At 33.5% G+C, this 22,390-nt stretch overlaps 2 protein-coding genes across 3 annotated transcripts; both read left to right on the top strand.

Moving 5' to 3' along the window:
- The first annotated feature begins 1,287 nt into the window (after window positions 1-1,287).
- LOC101257955 (ras-related protein Rab7) lies at window positions 1,288-11,599 on the top strand. Its single transcript, XM_004237792.5, has 7 exons — window positions 1,288-1,517; window positions 1,667-1,693; window positions 1,957-2,056; window positions 2,142-2,288; window positions 2,667-2,747; window positions 2,898-3,040; window positions 11,184-11,599. The coding sequence occupies exons 1-7, from the start codon at window positions 1,465-1,467 to the stop codon at window positions 11,245-11,247; spliced, it is 615 nt and encodes a 204-aa protein (XP_004237840.1). The 5' UTR covers window positions 1,288-1,464; the 3' UTR covers window positions 11,248-11,599.
- A 1,531-nt stretch (window positions 11,600-13,130) lies between these two features.
- LOC101257656 (uncharacterized) lies at window positions 13,131-20,657 on the top strand. 2 transcript variants are annotated; one of them, XM_004237791.4, is made up of 9 exons: window positions 13,131-13,400; window positions 14,737-14,788; window positions 15,151-15,224; window positions 16,186-16,287; window positions 17,625-17,765; window positions 18,817-18,868; window positions 19,076-19,149; window positions 20,031-20,120; window positions 20,434-20,657. In XM_004237791.4, the coding sequence occupies exons 1-9, from the start codon at window positions 13,276-13,278 to the stop codon at window positions 20,510-20,512; spliced, it is 789 nt and encodes a 262-aa protein (XP_004237839.1). In that variant the 5' UTR covers window positions 13,131-13,275; the 3' UTR covers window positions 20,513-20,657. The 2 variants fall into 2 exon arrangements, with proteins under 2 accessions (XP_004237839.1, XP_010320119.1); XM_010321817.3 differs by having other exon boundaries at window positions 13,135-13,400; window positions 20,439-20,657.
- Window positions 20,658-22,390: the final 1,733 nt, after the last annotated feature.

The raw sequence follows: 22,390 nt of genomic DNA, 5'->3' as shown, positions 1-22,390 counted from the left end.
ACTCTCAACTTTAACTAAATAATAAGATCCAACTCAAGGCCCAATCACTGTGGGCTCCACAAAGGACCACAGTGACATTAACGGGTCACTTGGTTTGCCGTCAAGTTATATAGAGATTAATAAAATAAAATAAAAATATTTAAATGATAATTAATAATATAAAGATTATTTTATGATGATTAATAAAAAATAATTGTTATCCGATTATTATAGTGAAGTTATAATTGTCACACAGTAGCTTCTTACTCAAAGGATTTTTAAAATTTTTAAACAGACTTTTTCTATTATTCTTAATACACATATTTTTATTTCATATTCTATTCCACGTAAAATAAAAAAAAATTTCAAAAATATATAATTCAACACCTTGCGCCTTACATATCCATTTTCTTTTTAATTTTACACCTACGTAACAATACATATATAAGTGTAAATAAATTTATCTAACATTTTTATTAAACTTTTTCTATGATTCTTAATAGACATGTTTTATTATTCTTAATATCAGATTTTTAAAAACTATTCTTGATATACATGTTCTTATTTCATATTCTACCTCATCTAAAATAAGAAATTTTGTAAAAAATATAAAATTCAATATATTGCGCTTAACCGTTTATATATGAGAAAAACTAATTCGCACCGCGTGTTTATATCAAAATTCAATATTATGTGATTTAATGAAGTAAAACACATGTTAATTAATTAAAATTGAGTAAATGAACGGTAAATTTGAACATGTGGCGTGCATGTATTTATTGGTGTAAACATCCGATGCGGGTAAGTTTTCTCCATTTACGTATCCACTTTTATAATTTTTAATATCAAACTGTTCCTATTATTTTTATTCTCTCCGTTCCATTTTGTGTAGCACAATTTCCTTTTTGGTAAATCTAAAAAAGAATGTTACATTTTCTTATATGGTATGTATTTAAAGATACAATTCATCTTTTATCTTTGTTGGTTCCATTTAATATTAAAGATAATATTTAAATTTCATATTTGATCAAATATTTTTACATAAAATAAGGAGGAAGAAATAAATATGTTATATTCTACCTTACCTCATGTAAAATAAGAAAAACTTTTTTATATATAGAATTTAATATATTGCTCCTAGCGGTTTACCTATCTATTTTTTCAAATTTACACCTATATAACAATTTCACTAATTCGTTAATATCAATGAATTTGTAAGTAAATCATTTTTTTTGTGTGTGTAAATTGAATTTTTCCCCGTAATTACAAAAAAAAATAAAAATTAATTACAGTAATTTACATAATGATGTGCATACACCTCCAACAACAGACGGTGTCTGAAAAATATCGAAATTGGCGCCGCTTTTCTCTGGTTTCTCTTTCTCTCTCTACAATCCCCTTTCTTCTCTCTTCTGAAAATTGTCAACCCAGATTTGAAATTCCCAAATTCCATATACAGGGTTCACTTTTGATTTCTCTTTCGCCATGTCTATTCGTAGAAGAACCTTGCTTAAAGTTATCGTCCTTGGCGATAGTGGGTACGATCCCTTTTCCTCTTCTCAATCCTCATTTCCGATTTTTTTATTTTTTATTTTTACAAATTTCTGATCTCCGGCTAGTCATTAGGAAATTAATTGGAGTATATAGTGCTAATATAATTTCTCCTTTTTTTTTTTTTGGTTTACAGGGTTGGTAAAACGTCATTAATGAATCAGTATCCTTTTCTACGACATTGCTAATTGTTTGAGGTCAAGTTTAATTTTTTGTTGAAAATATGAATTGGGTTTTATGAGTATTTCAGTTTCGTGTTGGTAGTTTTCAGAATTTAGTTAACTTATGAGTATCTATTTTGATTTTTTTGTTTTGGGTTCTGTGTATTTGTTATGGATTATTACAGTTTAAGACCGCATTGTTTTTTTTTTAAAAAAATTTATAATTGAAGTAGTTGGAAATGTGGGTCTTTGACGGTTAGCAAAGATATGTACACAAGAAGTTCAGTCAGCAATATAAAGCTACAATTGGAGCTGATTTCGTGACAAAGGAGCTTCAAATTGATGACAGGCTTGTTACACTCCAAGTGGGTTTCTTGGCTATTGATATTGTGAAAAATGTTTTATGGAATTATGCGTTTACGCGAATGTGTTTGTGTTCTGGTTTGGTAGATATGGGATACGGCCGGTCAAGAGAGATTCCAGAGTCTTGGAGTTGCATTTTATAGAGGTGCAGATTGCTGTGTTTTGGTCTATGATGTTAATGTAATGCGATCCTTTGATAACCTTGACAATTGGCATGAAGAATTTCTCAAACAGGTTGGGTGATTATTCTCTGGGATTCGTTTGGTTCAGTAAATTTTTTTATTAAGTTGCTTAGGGTATCCTGATTGCTTAGTGTTTATACATTGCTATGAGTCGTGTTATCAACAAATTAGCAAATGCCTCTGAGACACTTAGTTAAACGCCTTTGAGACTAATTAATTCCTTCATTGTTTTCCTGTTTAAAGGTAAAAGATTTGGGATTACGTTGTGCATTTATAGAGTTTCACGTGTAAATTATGCATTCAAATCTTAATTGGACTACTTCTGTTATAACTTTGGAATGTACATCATTTCCTCATGCAAATATTGACTTATTGGTGTATTAAGATAAGTTGTGATCCATTTTAACCAACATAATTTATTGATATGCAGGCTAATCCGCCAGACCCTAAAACATTTCCTTTCATATTACTGGGGAACAAGATTGATATAGATGGTGGAAATAGCCGAGTGGTAAGGCAATGATAGCGGTAGACTTTTCAAATTATGGTCTCTGGATTGTGTGTAACTCTTGCTCTTGATTGATCCTCTATGGAAGTTTCCTTTTCTTCAGTTCTCTCTCTGCAATAATTGTGACTGATTTGTCTTTTGCATGCTGAACAGGTTTCTGAGAAGAAAGCAAAGGAGTGGTGTACTTCTAAAGGGATACCTTACTTTGAGACATCAGCAAAAGAGGATATAAATGTTGATGCTGCATTCTTGTCTATTGCAAAAACTGCCTTGGCCAATGAGCACGAGCAGGATATGTGAGTTTTTGTGAATTTTCATGAATATAAACAACTCACTGTTGTTTGTTGCTTTTATTATTATGTGATATGGTGCTTACATACCTTGGAGCTTTGCATTAATAATAATATGAGCTAACTCAAGGGATGGGCTTGAAGGTGTTAAGTGAATTTATTCTAACATGTGACCACCCCTCGAATGTACAAGAATGTTTGCTAGTGGAGTACGATGAAACTAACATTAAGGGGATACTCGGGAGTTCAAAAATTTTTCTGGAACGGTGTGTGACAGAAGTCACTTGTCAGGATAATATTTTTCATGAGAGAGTCATTTTCTGATATTCAGTTGACAGAAACATATAATGGGCGAAAAATGACCTCCCTACGGTGGGAAGTGATCTACACTCAAACTATCTGGACTTTAAACTTCATATCACTTGCTTTAGCTAATACCTAGATACTGTTATTAATCTTAATACTCAAATCTCATCAAAACACTTACAAATTTACTAAGATTATTATTAATCTTTAATATGTTGTTTTCAAAATATACTTTTCACTCATCAATCAAACACTAGAATTTATTTTTCAAGATTAAGATTTTCCTTGGAAAATGACCTGTGTCATTTTAAACACACTTGAAACATTTGATTATTTTGGACAAGAAGATTGTTTGGTTTTGTTTTCTCAAAAAGTTTTTAGAAGAAAAAAGGCAAAACATATTAAATCATAAACCAAACAACAGGCTAAGAACTATTTTAGGTTCAAAATTCAAACAAACCATTGTAACTTTGAAATAACTATTCTTGCACGTTTTGTTTTTCTTTAATTCCATATAACATTTTGGGGGAGGTTCTCTAAAAACCATTCCAAGAAAAACTGCCCAAGGTTCATCTAAGAAACTCTCTTCTTGTTGCATGCATAAGATATCTCTTTAATCATAGAGATTCTCCTTACTTTCATATCTAGTTTATGATAACTATCACATGGAAATTATGCAGGAGAGAGTTATATTGAAGACTAGATAAGTAGACATTAGAATATTTCTTGTAAGGCTAGATTTTGAAGTCTAAAATCCATTAGTGGCAGAAAATGTGATAAGAAGACTGTGAAATCAGTGTTTGACTTACCATAAAGAAAGATAGAGTAGTAGTAATATAGTATTTTAGCATAGTTAGGAGTAGTTTTTGGGATGCTGCACTGCTGTATGTAATATGTAAGTTGTCATGAATAACCTTAGTCCATTAGATAAGCAGTATAGTATTTTATAGTTAACCCTTATCACCTTCTTGGTGCTGGTGTTATAGAAACAAATTACGTATGAAAATATACGCCAATATCAGGTGATTTATTTTCAGAACCATTTTGTGGCCCATCTCAGTTTTTCTTTTTGTGAAGACATTAAATCAGGGATAACATGAAATGAATCTTCACCACAGCATAGCAATGGTCTGCAAGAAAGTCTTTTCCAGTAGACCCAATTGATGATTAGGACTTCAAATCATGGAAAAACAGCATAAGGTGTTTATAGCATAAACATTGCCTTGGGAGGGATAACTAGGCAGGATAATACTTATCAGAGAAGTGTGTTTCTTGGGCTTTTTTTAGCGATATGTTTTGCAGACATTCTGATCTATTGCACTTATAGACGAAGAGCAAGACTGTACCATAGCTCTTGTGAAGGTTCCGACCTATCATGCTAGGGAGATGAATAAATCCTACTTAGGTGGTGAATCTGAAATAGTTCCGGCTCTTTGCGTCTTTGTCTCTGTGACTCCTTTTTATTTTGATTAGGTAAAGGTACTATTATTTAAACCGTACCAAGAGGGTTCCAGGGGAAGTACAAGAGGTCAGAATTTATGATTTCCTTATTGACTCAACGAGCCCAAAAATTGTGACATCTTCTCTAGAATGTAGCTTATACATCAAAAATATAGATTTTGTAGACAGTAAACTATACAAAGGAAATATGTTTATTCTTCCTTCCAAGCCTCTACTTTTTTTTCAGCCACACGGTCTAGTTTTCCAAAATTATGCACATAGGAATAGTCTTCCAAGCCTCTATGTATCTTTTGTCGTCCTTCTGCTCTTGCCAGCATATTAGGGTCTTCCTAACATCCGTGGCCTGCTTTACTCGAAACAGGTTTGTGAACAAAGGCCAAATGTGTCAGGTAAAGCTACAGAACAGAAATATATGGCTGCTGCTATCTAGGGAACTATTGCAAAGAAACACCTGTTACAGAGTGAAAGACGCCTTCTTGAGTAGGGACAAAACTGCCTGCTGTTTACTCATAGATCATTTGGTGCATTTGGCACAAAATTTGGTGAACTTTGATAGAATGAACACTATAGAAAATGAGTTCCTTTAACGGGCTACTGAATGTAAGATGGGTGTGAAAGAAGACATATTCCTAATTATGCATCAAAAGGTGTGGCAAAGTGGTCAATGAAGTGGTAGAACCATATAAGCTTAGCTCAAATCGCAACAGATATGTGCAAGCATTGGTGAATAGAGTTACCTTGTATCCGTGCTGGTGGGATGTAGCAGGTACCCCACGGAATTAGTCAAGGTGCAGGCAAGTTGACCTGGACACCACGGTTATTGATAATAGAAGAAATATTGCTGATTATTCAGCGGAAACAACATGATGGATTCATTCCTATTTGAGTTCTTTACATAAATGATGTAGGATGTAGAAAAACTTAGTTGATGTTATGGTGCAAGGAATATTCAAGTATTACCTGTTTAGAAGGTACTTTCTATTGGTTCTTGTATCTGAGGTAAATGTTGTGATAGCAAGTTGTTGATATGAGAGAAAGGCATCCTCCACTATGCTTGCAGGAACTATTCACATCAAATGGTGACTTTGTGTATAGTACTTAGTAGATCTTTGAAGAAATAACAAGTGTTGCTGTAGTTGAAGAACAAAAAGCAAGTCTCGTTGTTAGAATGTTTGTGGAATATTTACAAGAGCTGAGTTTTTAAGTTAGACAAGCAAAAGATCCATACAGGTACTAGCTAGTTAAAATTAATGTTAAATGTTTGTTGAAGAATTATGAGGATGCCAAAACCTTAAGGCAACAATGGAGTGACCTAGGAAACTCTGAAGCCCTTGGGTACACTTGTACAATCAATGAGGAAAAAGTGTCCTCTTAATACCGCCTTAGATGTGTAACCTGGTTCTACGGTTTACACGCATGGACTGAAAATTCTTGTTTTGTTTCTTTCAATTTGGGTATATTTAGTCTTTAGGATGAGGTTTGCTTACAACCCACCCTCCACAGACCTCACTCGTGGAACTATACTAGGTATGTTGTTATTTTTAGGGAGAGAGAGAGGAGGCTCAACATGAGTAGGTCAAGTAGGGAGAGTAGTGTGAAGATACGACTTTGGGTCTTGTGAAATTAGGTCTTATGCCTAATTCACATCCCAAAAGCTAGCTCAAAGGGAGAAGGATTGTCCAAGCCTTATAAGAATTCCACCCATCTCATTAACCACCGATGTGGGACTTTTGTCATTCTTTAACACCCAACCTCACGCCCAATGCTTAGCATCTGGTGCGTGAATAATTTCGATTTTTGGGACCCAACATCGAGTGAGACGGGCCCTACTCTGATAGGACCGAAATAAGCAGGTGTAAATGCGAAAGCTAGCAAAGCAAACCTCGAATGACTTGAGTAAGAACTAAGAAGACAAATGAGAAATACACCAAAAGAGATAGAAATTTAATGTGGTTCGGTTAATCGACCTATGTCTACAAAAGAACTGAGCAATCCACTATAAATATGAGAGTACAAAATATAGAGAAAAACAACCTTAACCAATTTCCTCAAAATACAAAGAGGGCTCAAAATTCTTCCCATGTAACAACTCTCAAAATCCTATGACTACATTGTGAATGCTAATTGAGTTAGAAAGAACAAACCTATATATTCATAGAGTGCTAAAACCTTTTCCTACCACAAAAAGACTACTCAAAATATTAAAACTTTTTTCTAAAAGGAATACTTATTTATATAAACCCCAATAATCTCCAATTTGGCCTGAATTTCTGACAAAATTATTTTGTCCACCTTCTTCACATGATCTTCAGGATCTTGCATCTTTTCTCCATAATCTCTTCCATCAAATCTATGTCTCGACACAGAGAACCTATTTGAAATAATTTCTCCAACATAGATCTTCATTACTATCAAAAAGGTTATGCGGTTAGTACTACACCTGCCAAGATGAACATCCAATTTTTAATTTGGTTCCATCAACAACCGTTGCACCTGGCTCTGATATAATGTGAAATTAGGTTTTAGGCCTAACTCACACCCCAAAAGCTTGCTCAAAGGGAGGAGGATTATCAAGCCTTATGAGGATCCACCCATCTCATTAACCACCAATGTGTGGGACTTTTGTCATTCTTTAACACCCAACCTTACGACCCTTCAAGGTGGCCAATGGTTTGAGCTTGGGACTTTCATGTTAGAGGTCTTAAGTTCAAAACTCCTTGCTAGCGAAAACAAGGGGTTTGCCTTTTGGGTCGAGCTCGTGCACCAGGTTTGCCTAGTGCGGGTTACCTCTCCTATGTAGTTTGCGAGCTATTGCATCGTAGCGGGGGTTTTACCTGTGCGCACCCAAAGGGTAGCGACTGTGGGTTTACTTGACATTAAAAAAAAACCCATCTTACGCCAATGCTTAGCATTTGATGCGTGGACAATTTTTGATTTTGTGGGCGTCAACATCGGGAGAGATGAGCCTTACTCTAATACCATGTGAAATCAGGTCTTAGGCCTAAATCACACCTCTAGAGCTATAACTTTTGAGGTGTGAGTTAGGACCAAGACCTAATTTCACAGGTCTAATTCGGCCTAAAGACTGGTTGAAGTGAGGATTGACCAAGTCCATATATGGAGACCACTAGCCCATTTTCCAAATAATGTGAAACTTCAAACCACTCTTGTATACCCCTGCACTCCCAAACCGCCAATTGGAGAATGTTGAAAATAATATTGGGGGCTCTAGTATAGATGGGCTTGGCTCTAGTACCATGTGGAGATATGACCCTCTGGCCTAACTCAACCTTTGAATATAGCTCTTTAGAGGAGAATTAGCCGAGTCTATATAAGAAGACCACTAGCCCATTCCCAACCAATGTTGGACTCTCACTTAGTCTAACAGGTTCAACAAGCTAACATTGGGTTGGAGCAATGTTAGTGATTCTATGGGCTGAATTTGTGAAAGAGAAGCATAGAGCAACTTCGTGGGCTGGGTTGAGAGAAAAAAAGCTTAAAGTGGCTCAATGGGACGAGTAAAGAGAAGCTCAGAGCATTACAGTAAGTAGAGAGAAGATAATTGTGCAAAAGGACTGACCAATGTATGGGTTCCATGGGAAAGGATCTGAGCTTCCAAACCAAAAGCTTAGTCGCTGAATTAAATACTTAGGCTGTCAGTAAAGCCCCTGCTTTTGTCACTTAAAGCAATGAGACGATGCGAAGCAACTGTTTATTGTTTCACAAGTAAAACAATGCACTTCAGAGAAGTGTGTGCTTAAATTTATGATGCACAAAGTTATCCAAATGAGAAGTGACATGCTCCTTGAGTCTCAATTTTGAGAAGTGACATGATCCTTGAGTCTCAATTTTGGATAGTTGGATTATATCCACATTATTGTATACGAGATGCTAAAGTTAGTTTTCTTGATTACATTTTGGTGATGCGTTTCACTTCTCACTTTTCAGTTCAAGTTCAATGAATCTTTCATATGATTGAATTTTTTGCTTTTAAAAACACCGAGTTCAAAGTATCATAAACCTCTTTGGAAACCCTTGTACAATCGACGACGATGAGATTGAAGGTCAAGTGTATTCTCCAAATTGTTTTTTGATAAATACTCTTTCTTTTTGATAAAATATACATTAGGCTTCGATAGGTATAAGTGTGAGAATTTGATGAATCTCTAATTTTAGGAAGTTCCTAATTTACCTAAAAGACAATTTTGCCCCTCTTCTTTCATCTATAAGTTTGTTCTTGGTTATACTGTAGGGCCAAATATTTCCACCGAAGTATGCAAAAATACCCCTCTTTTTAACGGTTGTCCACATACCTCAACGCCGCATGGCATGCCACCTCACCGCCAAATTTTCATTCTTTTTCCTTTTCTTTTCCTATTCCTTTTCTCTTTCTTACTTTTCTTCTTCACAAACTTTTTTCCCCTCTTTTTTCCAATGGCTTCCAGCAAATTCCCTTAGCTATACCTCAATAGCATCTTCCCCAATAACCCATAAAACTCACCAATTCCCTTTTTCCTCATTCATAAGAACCTCGTTCTCTCTGTAAACAAAAATCCATTAACCCAATAAATTAAAAATCAGGAAAAAAAAGAAAAGGAAGGTTCATTGATAGATACATATGCATCAAACACAACTATTATGAAATAAAATCTAAAAATGGTACAGCCCCCAGGGCCTAGCTCGAGTGGCAAAAGGTGGAGGATTTGTAGCTTGGGTCACAGGTTCAAGCCCTACATCATGCAAAGTGAAGCCCGGTATTTAAGTGGAGAAGGGTAAAGTGGCGGGCCCATTGCCCACTGAGTTTAGAAGGCGGTAAGTGGTCCAAAGGGCGGGTCACAGATGGATTTCTCATTTATCAAGAAAATAATAAAATAAAATCTAAAAATGGTATCTTCAGGATAGGAATATTTCTAAAACTCCAAAACTCGTGTATATGGCAATGGAAGTATGAAGTTCAATTCTCTGAAAAATAGATATCAAAGAAAAATAAAATGAACACACAGATGGCCATCCTTATAGACGCTACAGAAAGAAATTTTCCTTTCATTTATGAGCAAAAGTAATGACTATTCGGGGGAAATGGTAATGGTGCTTTTACTGTTATTGGATATGGAAATTTGGTGAAGTATTGAAGAAGGGCTGTGGTGTTTTAGCCTTTAGGGAACAGAGATAAAATCGGAGCTCCAGGGAGAAGAAATAGAGCACCGAGGAAATGATGAGTTTCACGCGTTACTGGGAAAGATGCCATTGAGATATAGCTATAGGAAAGTGATGGATGCAATTGGAAAAAGAGAAGAAAAAAAGTTTGTGAAGAAGAAAGAGAAGGAAAAAAGAAAAAGAAGAAAAGGAAAAACAATTAAAATCTGGTGGTGAGGTGGCATCCACCTCACTCAAATGTCAGGCCATGTGGACAACCATTAAAAAGAGGGATATTTTTTCATACTTCGGTAACGGCAGAGACATATTTGTCCCTATAGTGTAACTAGTGAAAAACTTAACTAATAAATGAAAGTAGAGGGGTATTTTTGACCATTTCCCCAAGAATGAAATAGGGCTAACAAGTGGAATGAATGTAGAAGATACACATCAGCAATGCCTACTAATTTGGGATAAGGGTTATGTTGATTGATCGAGTGATATATTTCAGGACCTACTAGTTAGGGTAGAATGCTTTTGCAAAGGAGGTGCCGGTTGCAAAACAATAGTCTCATAAATGTTTTTTGATGTTTTCAAGCTTTATTTCTAGTTGAATGCTACAGTCCTTGAGTTAATGCTGATGAAAGCAACGGGGATATAAATCCATTTATCCGTTTTTTATCTGTAATGATCTTACATTATTTCTGTCTTTTTCTTGATCTTAGACAGGCATATGAACCTTATTCTACTAGATGAAGTGAAACACTTTTAGCCCTATTCAATTTGAAGTTTGTTAGCTTTTTTGAATCTTATTTTATCATGCATTTTGGTAAATTTTGAGAACTTGTTGTCTAGATTTTGATCTTGGGGTGACAGGTTGACTTTTGATGATTGACTCAAAAAGTAGGGTTGACAACTAGATATGCTCAACCGATTTTGTGTGTGACCTTATGTTGGTTTGGGAGGTCTAACTTAGTAGTGACTTTGTTTGGTGTCACTAATTTACCTGCCTAAAAATCTGATACTGTCTAATAGAGACGATCACGTGATATCTCAAGAGTTGATTATGCTGGCTCAACGGATTAGAAAGAAGTGAGGGAGCAGCATCAATTTTTTCATAGATAATAGTACATCTTAATGTTTTGTTTATGTTTAGCCTTTGTGGTATTCTGTGGGAGCTCAAATCTTAAGTAACTCTGACGTATGAACCGTATATACTGAACAGCATCTTTGTTCTGTTTTGCAGATACTTCCAAGGCATTCCAGAGGCAGTTTCAGAGACTGAACAAAGAGGTGGCTGTGCATGCTAAGGCGGATATAGTAATTCCATCGAGTGCCATACTTGATCCATGTTGTTGTGTATTATTTCTGCAACCGTATCATAACTCTCCGGCCATAGCCATTCTTTTGTACCCACTATTATATACTACTATTTGATTTCTTCAGTGTTGTTTTGGGAAGAGAAGCATCTTTTGTTACATTTCAGTTACTGGAAGGTAGAGAAACTCAGAAGGATTTCACTTAGTATTGCAGTTGGCTTTGACAGAGATTATAACTGTGCATCTTTTTTTATTTTCTCCATTGGGTGGTTGGTTTTATTGTATAATCTGAAAGAGCTGTATTTTTCTACATCTACGTATAAATAATGTGTTGGACTCGTAACTGCTACTGTGCTTCATTGCCATAAATTTTCGAAATGAATTTATTTTTTATAGTTTCAGAGATTTATTCATTTTCTTTGTTGAAGAAAATTGAAATGAAATAAATTCTAAAATACTTGGTAAGTAGTAACTATTAGTTGCATGCCCCTCAAAAATTGTTTTGCTTTCTACATGCACAGAAATAGTGTGTATTATTTAGAGGGCGAAATAAAGAATGTCTTCTCCAATCCATCTTTATAATACTTTTTATTCTTTCATTTGTAGAGAGCTGAATAATTTCGAGAATTACTGTTCACGTATCTCTTCACTTTTTGATTAATTTAAAATTATTTTTATTTATATCATAAATTAAGTCTTTATTATGTGTATTATTTTCTAATATAATATAACATCTAAAAATTTAGTATTATTAAGTTACTATTTTCATTCAAATTAAATTAGTATACAAAATAATTGAATACAAGATGAAATTGTTCATTTAAACAATTTTTAGCTATACATAAAAAAAAAAAAGGACAAAATGTTGCTCATTTTGAATGTCATAATCATTAATAGAACATTTATAGGAGTTTGCGCAATAATTTCGAAAATTAAATATTTATGTAAACACTAGGTACGAAAGTTTTACCCTTATGTAATTGTATTTATCAATGATTTTACTTTTATTTAAATTATTCGTTAATATGCATTATATATATTTGTTGCAATTTGTGTTATATAAAAAATTAGAATAACATATAATTTTATATTAAATAATCACCCTATAATCTTGAAGAAAATTAGTCTCCACTTGATGCCTACTTACACAGTTTATACTAATTTTGATTCATTAATTTACTATCCTAGTAAGCTTTTCATATTTTCTAACAATCTTCTTTTCATATACTCGAATCAATCTCATTTTTATATTTTATTCGCTACAAAGATCAATGTATTTACATTATCAAAAATATTTTTTATGAAAGAATAACGTTAACAATAACTAACTCGTTAATAACATATCAAATCCGACCGAACCTTTAGAAAAATTACATAAATTAATACATTTTAAAAATAATTACTAATTTTAGCGATACTTTTTGTTTATTACCATTTATAGCAATATTGTAATACATCTGTAATATGTATTAAAAGTGAATTATGTATTCAATATATTTGAATTATAATTGTTTTTGAAACATATTATGTTTGTTTGGTAAAAGATTGTCACATTGTATTATAGGTGTATTAAAATGTGTGATAAATATATTATCCATCATTAAAATTTGTACTATATGTGAATAATAAATTATCTTTTGTTATATGTATTAAACTTATATTATAAATAAATCAAACGTGATCAAGTAAAAAAAAAATGTTATTGTTATAAATAGTAAATATTTTTTTTATTATAGTATATTTATGAAAGTTTCCCTTTAAATTTCCCCACCCATTTAAGGCTGATAATGGATCGGATCGGGTTGAAAATTAACCCGAAAAAATTCATCTCCCGCCCCGCATATTATGTTTTGTTTGGATTTCATTAGAATTACAATTACAAGAGATTTTGAAGTTTGAGAAAGTGACACAAAAATTCAGTGGACGTGGAGCAATGGCCTTCTCACATTTTCTCCCCTTTTCAGTACGCTTCCTTTCTCTCTTCTGCAACACTCGAAGACGAAGACCGAATACTCAAAAATGGCAGCAACTTTAGCAATTGCATTGAAGAGTCTCTTCTCTGTGTTGGGATGTTTGATTACAGCCACCGTAATATACACCGTCGCCACTGATGGCCTTCCTTTCCGCATAGAACTCCTTACCCCGTATTATCCTTTTCTCTCTCTCTCTCTGTCATACTAATCCTACCTTGAATTTCATTTTTTTTTGGATTATTAATGCTCCTGTTTGGATGAATTGGGGTTTGAATCTTTATCAGTACCAAAATTTGTTGAATTATGGATATAGAAAGTCAAAAGCCCTATCTAAATGCTTAAATTATTCAAAAAAGGATCACTTTTAGTTACATTTTTATATTTTGAACGCCTAAACCTGGATTTCTTTCTCCTCACCTTTACTAAGACTGTTTGGATGATTTTAAGCATTGTTTCGTGTTATACTGTATCTTTTTAATGAATATAATGTTTGGATAGATTGTATTGTTCTAATGTCACACTTCAGGAATTTGAGTTATAAACTTACAAGAAAAGTGTGCTAATATGAAAAATGTAGAATAAGATTATTAAATAACATATAAAGACAAAAAGAGAAGAAAATATTAAAGGGATGACACGATCACACCAAATTAGTGGTTACATAAAATGAGATTTTTAATTGTTACAATATCATACAATAGAATTTAAGTAACGATCAAAATGAACATTGTATTTAAATTAACAATATAATACGATGGGTAACAACCATCCAAACAAGGTGTAAAAGTTCAAGCTGCTAGAAATAAGACACTCTCTGGATTTCAATTTATTTGTCATACTTTCTCTTTTCGTTCGTTTATACAGGAATGCTCCTTTTCCTTTTTAGCAATTCTTTAATTCTAACTTTGCACGAGACTTCTTTAAGACCGCAAGATTAAAATGTATTTTGATTTATTTGACAAATCTTTAGTTCAGAAGTTCCTTTTCCTTCCTTCAACTTGGTACCAAGTTAAAACAGGACAAGCAAATTGAAACCGAGGGAGTGACTTTTTTTAATTAATTATGTGTTTAGTTATCTTATAGTAGTCCCTCATTCTCATTTTATTGTGAAGTTGTTACTGTTTGGAGAGTCCAACACTTTTTTTATTTCAACTTTCTCAAACTTCGTTTGAATATTTTGAATCATTAGCTATGTTGATTTGCACTGCTTTTCATGTAGTTTACGAATAGAACAGTTCTATTTTTAAAAAAATGAAGAATCTATACCCAAATTCATACTCAAAATAAGATTTCTGACCCTTGTACTCCGACAGAGGAGTAATATTTCTTTTGAAAACGGTTAAGAAAAAGGAACTAACTTGAAATTGAGATTTTGATTTGAAAAACAGTTTAGTCCCATCTGTATTCTTGATGTTGTTATTAATACCACTTACCTTGTCAAAAAAATAAATAGTTCAGTTCCATCTGCTTTCCAGACAATCTGAAATGAGTGGGATGAATCTTGCAGGTGGATGGCAGCTACCCTGATAGATTTCTACATCCACATATTTGTTATATGGGTATGCCATGATTAATTTAATGCTTCAAAATGTTTCATATGTGAACCTTTATTCTAAAGTCAATTGCATTTTATTTTTCTACAGTTTCACTAGCATTAAATAATGAGGAGAACATGTTTAATTTGGCGCACCTACTATGTTAGATGTCAGAGATATAAATGGTATAGGAGTTAGAGCTATAAATGTTATAAAGGTTAAGATTCTCAGACATTTGTGCAAGGGTTTTAACTGCATTGTAAACAATATTTTTATTCCAAGACATTGGCCAGAATGCATCACATGTTACTATGTTTCTCTGCTCTTAACATCTAAGAGCAGAACCGCAAAAGCAATGCTCTCATGTTTTGGTGTGGTGTTTTCAGTCTTGGGTTGTCTACAAGGAATCAAACTGGATTACTGCAATACTTTGGGTGGTCTTGCTAGTATGTTTGGGAAGGTATGCCACCCCTATTCCTGTATATAGAACAACTTTGATGTACTTTTAGTTTCAGATGATGACTGTTCTTTAAGCTTTCTCTTAGCATCTCTTATATGACTAAATTCTCAGGTTGAATAGGTCTCTATCTGTTGACATACACTGTTTTTTGTCTTCACCCATGGGCATTACAGTCTTAGGATTGATGTTCCCAATTATTTATATCTTGTGTTCGCTGCTATGAATTCCCTTCGTATATAGATAACTTCCTTGATGATATACCCAGTCAATCAATCAACTATACATCAAGCAGAACTAGGTCCGCGATTTGAATTCTCTACATATTTCTTGCTATTTGGGCCCACATCATTCCAATACTATCTAGAAGTTTGTCTTGTAAGGCAAAGTTCAAGAAAATCTCTAAATGTCACACTTATGAATCTAATATTTGTGCAAAAGCATAAATTAAGCGTCAATGCACACTAGTTGGTCTTATTGATTTGGATCTTTTCTTCCATGTTACTTTTTCAGATTTGCAATGATTCCTAGATTTTTTAGGTCTTTTCAGACAACCTCCTCCATGTGATTTAGGCCTTTCTCATCCCCTTCAGCACCTTCAATCACCATGTTACGCCAGTTAACTGGTGTATATTTGATGTATTTTAGGTCTATCAAAGATGACTTTCTCTTACTATATCCTCTATGTGTGCAACTGCACCCTTTGTTTCAACATATATTCAATTTTGTATGACTGCACATTTACCTTGATGTCTTTTGGCAACTTGTATTGCATAGGATACAAATTTTCTTGCATTCCAGTGTTGATGACTGTCTTCCTTTTCAGTTTGTATTATCCTTGCATGTCATCAGAAGGCCATGTTGTCATTGCCCCTACAAAGTTCAATCAATATCATGCATAAATTGCCAGTTTGTGATTATATATTCAGGGATGGTGATAACATTCTCTCTACTCCCTTTACAGCATTGCTACATGTGGCTACATCGTGTTGCAATTTCTTAAGCTTTCAACTCAGGAATCTTTACAGGATCCAATTTACTTTGTCCTATTACGACGTCAGGAAAAGTGAGTAGATATTTGCACAAAGTTCTTTTTTCCTTCATAGTTTCTGTTTTTATTTCTCTTTGGAGACCAGAAAAAGAAAAAGAGAGTTCAATTGGAAATGATATTTAGTTCATATATTTTCATGTATGCATGTCCAACTGTTTGAGGATACTCGTGAAACTGAAATATCATGCACAAGTTTGGTGTTTGGTTGGAGAATATATTTGCAAATGTAATATATAACTGTTGTTAACAAGAGCTACTCTTGTTGTTTTTGCTTCAGTTGCGTATCATGCCTGTTGTTTTGTTCAGAGTAGACATGTAGTGAAAATATCTAGAAAAATGTGGTTCTCAGAATAAAAGAAATGAAATTACATCTCTTCACAGGTCAAGACAATGGTGGAAACATAGCTTGTACTGGGTCTGGCATATTTATGTTCATTGTTCATTGTTTTACTCTTTATTGATCATATACTTATAGAGGTAAAGTCAAAGAATGTAAATATCACACTTGGGTTTATCAAACTTTGGCATTTGTCTTGGACAAGAATAGTGTTCAAATGCCTCATCCCCATCTTGGAAAAATGAAGTTTTCAATCATAGGGAGAAAACAGATTAGTCAACGAAATGTTGCATCCTCCATTTGTGCAGGAGGAATTGCCAGTTGAATACTTTAAATATGTGCCTGGTTTATTTGTTAGATACATCTTCCATTTTGTTAGTAGAGTTAGATAAAAGGTAACTGTGACTTTAATGTTATTTGAGTCGTTTAATTATTCACATATTGGGAAAAGAAACTAAAATCAAGTATTCTCAACAATAAAAAATACAAGTATCTTATCAGCAATATACTAAAGAGATGAAAAATTTGTGATTCGTTTTGTTATTTAGTGACGAGTGTTGTCTTTCTCAGTACTTAGTATGTCATATGTAGTTTCCGAAATCAAAGTACTATTATGTATACCACTTCTTAAGAATATTGGCTTCTTTTATATATCAGTCATCCAAGATCTTTTAGTGGAATTACAATGGTGCTTCTAACTGCAAGTTGGATCATTCATTTCATACTGTGTTTTCTAGTTACCCTTGTTGTGGTTGTTTCTTTTGTACAAGCCCTGCTGTGTACTACGTTATCAGGTCATATAGTCATGACATGTATTGATAACCTACTCTTTGCCGAAAATAATTATACAAAGCTGTAACTGATAGAGTGTTCCTTTAAAAAATATAATATGCAAGTGTTCATGGAGTTTGAAGCTTTCCTCATCAATGTTGTATTAGTGGCACCTATATTTTGTTAGTTTTCTTTGTGAAAATGACCTTAACTTATAATGATCTGATGAGATGTTGTGATTTAGGACTGAAACAGAACAACAGAAGAAATGTTCTCTTTTAACTGCAAGAATTCTATTTCCTGCTTTGGGCTGTCTGATGCTAGGGACATTGATTTACACCATTGTAACTGATGGTTCTCCATTTCGCAGAGATGTTTTTACTCCGTAAGTTATTTGTTTGTTTATTTATTCCTATTTAAAACAGATACCATCAACCTTGTTTTTTTCTGGTTAAATGGAGACTTTGCTACCGATTTTGAGGATAGCAGCATTGGCGGAGAACTTTGTCGGTGCTTGAAAGTTTTGTTTGTTTTCTTGTTTGAACTATAATTAGATCTCCGCTCTGCTGCTTTCTAAATTGATGCACTTTATGGGGAAGTAGCATAAACCTCTCGTAACTGGAAGTTTTTGTGCTATTGTGGAGGAAAACTCCCTTTTCATTTATTCAATGTCATATCAGCATTTTATTTATTTAAGGAAGTATATATGTCTTCCTGGAATGAGTTCCTAAATGAGAGAATATCTGCACTACAGTGATTCGAAGGTTGGGATGAGGTTACTGAAAATGACTTGTGCTCTCAGAATGTATAAAATTTCTATTAATAATATTGCCTCTCTCATTTTTCATGAACAAGGACTATTGATGATTTCTTACCTCATGTTAATCGTTTAATCCTTATTTGTTTCTTACCGTGTTAACTTTAAATATTATAACATATGATTAGACTGATCTATGGTGAGCTTTATAACTTTTCCCTATGTAACATGATACTACCTTCAGTGTGACATATGTCGGATAATATGGTATCTATGGTATTTCGAACTCTATTTCTCTGATGCTAAATTTCAATCGGAATTTTTGTATTAATTATCCTCTTCTTTGGTTTGCAAAGTCTAACTAAAATAAGCTCTTTCTTCCTCTAAATGGATTCACTATGTACAGGTCATTCTTAGGGCCTAGATTCATGAAACTTATCAGCATTTCCTCTCTCTACTCTGGTTGATGTCGTGCAACCCTAGAAAATTGTCTTCTTCTTTGTCCAAGGGGCTGCGGTCTATCATTTGCAAATTTGTTTAGAAGTTGTTCTGGAAAACAAACTTCATGAGTTTGTGCAGAAGTAATACATATGCATCCTCTTACATCAGCCGATTATAATTTTCTGCTTGGTATAAGTCTTACTTTGACATGCAATTTAAGAAGTCAATTTATGTGCAGGTGGGTGATAGCAACAGTGATTGATTTCTATGTTGGTGTTGTGGCTCTCTCGGTAAGCTTTTCACTGTTCATCTGCCTTTTTTTAAAATAATTTTTTTTTGGGAAATTCCCCTCTATTTATCTACCTTTGCTTTAGGAAGTCCAAAGTTTGTAAAATTCGATATATGGCTAGAGCCAGTTGCTGCATTAGGTGTCAAAATCATCAGTTAGGACTTTTCATGTGATTATTTATCTTAGATGAGTTGCACTGTTTTTTCAGGTTTGGGTTGCTTATAAGGAATCAAGTTGGCTGAGTGCAGCTTTATGGATAATACTTATAATTTGTTCTGGCAGGTACATGTTTTTTTTGGATAATGCATAAATTGTACTCCTCCATTCCATTTTATACGATGTAGTTTGACTGGACATGGAGTTTTAGAAATATGGAAATATTTTGCAATCTTTCAAAACTACTCTCTAAAAGAAATAATTTTTTAAATAGAAGTCGTGTACACCTATTGGAATTTTTGTCAAATAAACAGGATCCAACATGGGTAAAATGTAGATAGTGTCATTAAATATTTGCCAATTAAGGAAATATGTCAATTCTTTTTGGGCAAACTAGAAAGAAAAATGTGTCATATACATTGGAGCAGAGGGAGTATCAGTTTGAAGTTAGCTTCATCAGTACATCGTCTTATTTGTTGCTCTATGTAGGTGAAAGCAAAATATGAACTCTCATTCATATGTAATGGAATGAGGAGGAGTTCATATATATATGTGTTTGCATGCCTTAATGTGATTCTGAATGAGAAGAGGTTCTGTGAATTTGTCGAAATAACTTAAAAGATCTTGCTTGTTTGGCAAGAAGTCAATTAATATTTCAGCCTTTGCCTATGGCAACAACTTCATTAATAACTAATCTGCATTATTACCTTCTTCCATGCATTAAGCTTTAAGTTTTTAGAGTTCTCCTAAACATGAGTTAATATTCCATCATGAATAACCATAGTTCAATCTAGTTAGTATTTCCTAGACTTTATATTCCTTCAACTATATGTCTGTAAAGGACGACTTCATTATTTTCTATTGTGTTTCTTTTTCTCATGCCGGCAATTTTCTGGTCCCTCAAAAACTGATGGCACTTTTTCCGGCTATATTTATATGATATGTTACAACAATTTGTTTTTGGACCATAATTATATCTAATTCGTGCTTTGTGTTGATTTCCTCAGCATCAGCACATGTGCCTATATAGCTCTTCAGCTTTTCAATCTTTCATCTCAAGATCCCGTCTACCTTGTTCTTTTCAGCAGCCGCAACAGGCAAGTTTGTGCCCCATCTGTTTAAGTGTGTTCTCCTCGTTATGACATAGATTTTGTTTGTTTGTCCTTGTGAACAATCAAATGAAGAAGATATTACTTCCTGTTAGCTCTGCAGCGACAGCAACAATTTGTAGTACGACAAATATACATCCTTGTTCTAGTTTAAAGTTGAACAAGATTTGGAATTTCCTTTCATTTGTGCGAGTGATTGTATCCGTCTTTTGTTCATGGAATTTTACTAATTTCAAGTTTTCATTGCTTCTTAACAATTCTGTACACATTACAATGTTTAATTTTTGTGACTTTTTATTAGGGCAGAAAAAGGGTATGAAGTAACGTCTCGAACAGAGAGCATCGGAGAGGGTCAATTGAGGAAGAAGCTTTGTGGTTGATTTGGTTTTGATTTCATAATTGGACTCTTTCATCATTTATATCTTTGTAATAAGTTGTGTTAAATAATAAACTTCTAATGTACATGTCTCTGTAAAAGAAATGTGATAATTATTTTGTAGGGAAATAATATTTTGTTATTATTGATCGTATGGTATCCATAAAAACAAGAAAAATATGTACAAAATAGAATTCTACCACGGTAAAAGTATTTAAGCATTAACGATGATGATATTGTACATTGTGTGGGAGCAGAGCGGATAAAATGAATGCTCACGTCTAATGTATTGTATGATAAAAATGTGTTACAAAAACTTAGATGTGTTGTATAGAGTGGAGTGTTGATGGTCAAGAACTCTCACATTCAAACAAAAGATGCAAGTAACATAGATTGAAAATGTTGAGATAGATGTGTGAAAATACCAAGAGAGAAGATTAGCAACATAGATATTGGAGACAAGGTGTGAGTAACCTCTGTGGAGAACAAGATGAGATTGAGATGGTTTGTATATGTGAAGAGGAAATGCACAATTAAGGATGGTGATGAGTGACAAAAGTTGGTTGTAGTGTATCTTAGGAGAAGTATTGAGGAGACGTAATTAAACATGATATGACATGCAACTTACGAATCGAGGACATGACAATGTATAGGAGAATATAGAAATTGTGGATTAGAATAGAAGGTTAGTAAATAGTTGATCATGGTCTAGTTTTCGATATTAGTATCATCATTGATGTTCATGCATTCTTTTATTCTTCAATCATACTATTACTTTGTGTTTTCATTGTTTTGACTATTGTATTATTTGTTATTGCTACTGTTCTTTTCTCCACTGTCCTAATGAGTTCTGTCACTATGGTATTTCCTTTTATTCACTGATTTCGACATGTTTTACTTGAGCCGGCGATCTATTGGTAACAACATATCTACCTTTACAAGATTAGGATAAAACTATGTACGCATCACCCTCATAAGGTGTGAATTACATTTGATAAGTTATTGTATCAGTAATTTTATTACTCAAAATCTGAAATTAAAATAATTAAAACATATGACAGATAGCTTAGACAGTAGTATCAATTAAAAAAAAAGTACACAATGATTATAAACAATTTTAATTTTGAAAAGCATGAATTTTGAAAGAATCACATTGAACAAAACTATGATTAACTATGTTTTGTTTTCTAAATGATATTTCATTATTTTTTTGTCACTAACACCATATACTAAAAATTATTATTTTCAAAATAATAAACTTAAAACTGGAGTTCTCAACCTTCCAAAAAAAAGAAAAAAAAAACTTTCCAAATTCTTTCACTTTTTTTTGGTATAAAAATTTCCATAAAATATTACAACAAAAGTTTCCAAATATGTTTTTTCTGTTAATAGAAAACGTGTAGAAAGTTTCCATAAAAATTTTACTTACAACTTCGCTTCTCTGTATAAAATCCCAACTCTGTTTTCTTCTTTTCTACAATTTGAGAAAGAAAAAAAAAACAGAAAGAGAATTTGAGATTAGTGTATAATGGAGAATTTGGAAGAGGGTTTCCGATTCAGTCCTACTGATGAAGAAGCTCTCACTTTCTTATTGAGATTCATTGGTGGAAAATTGATGGATTCATCACTTTTCATGTGGATACTTACGGTGAACAAGAACCAAGGAGTATCCTCTTGTAATGAGGATGATTGTAGTCAGTATCGCTTCTTCATTACAAATCTCAAGAAGAAAAGCAAGTCGTAATGTGGGAAATAAGGGTGGCAGTTGGAAACAGGAAGACAAAAGCAAACCTGTTCGAAAGAGCAGTGATTGGATCCAAGAAGAGCATGTGTTATAAGAAGAAAGGGTATAAACAGGAACATGGTCACTGGTTGATGAAGG

This window comes from Solanum lycopersicum, chromosome 4 (assembly GCF_036512215.1).
Source record: "Solanum lycopersicum chromosome 4, SLM_r2.1".
NCBI classification, from domain to species: Eukaryota; Viridiplantae; Streptophyta; class Magnoliopsida; order Solanales; family Solanaceae; genus Solanum; species Solanum lycopersicum.
The sequence above is the reverse complement of the archived record's forward strand: the minus strand, read 5'-3'. Positions and strand labels throughout refer to the sequence as shown.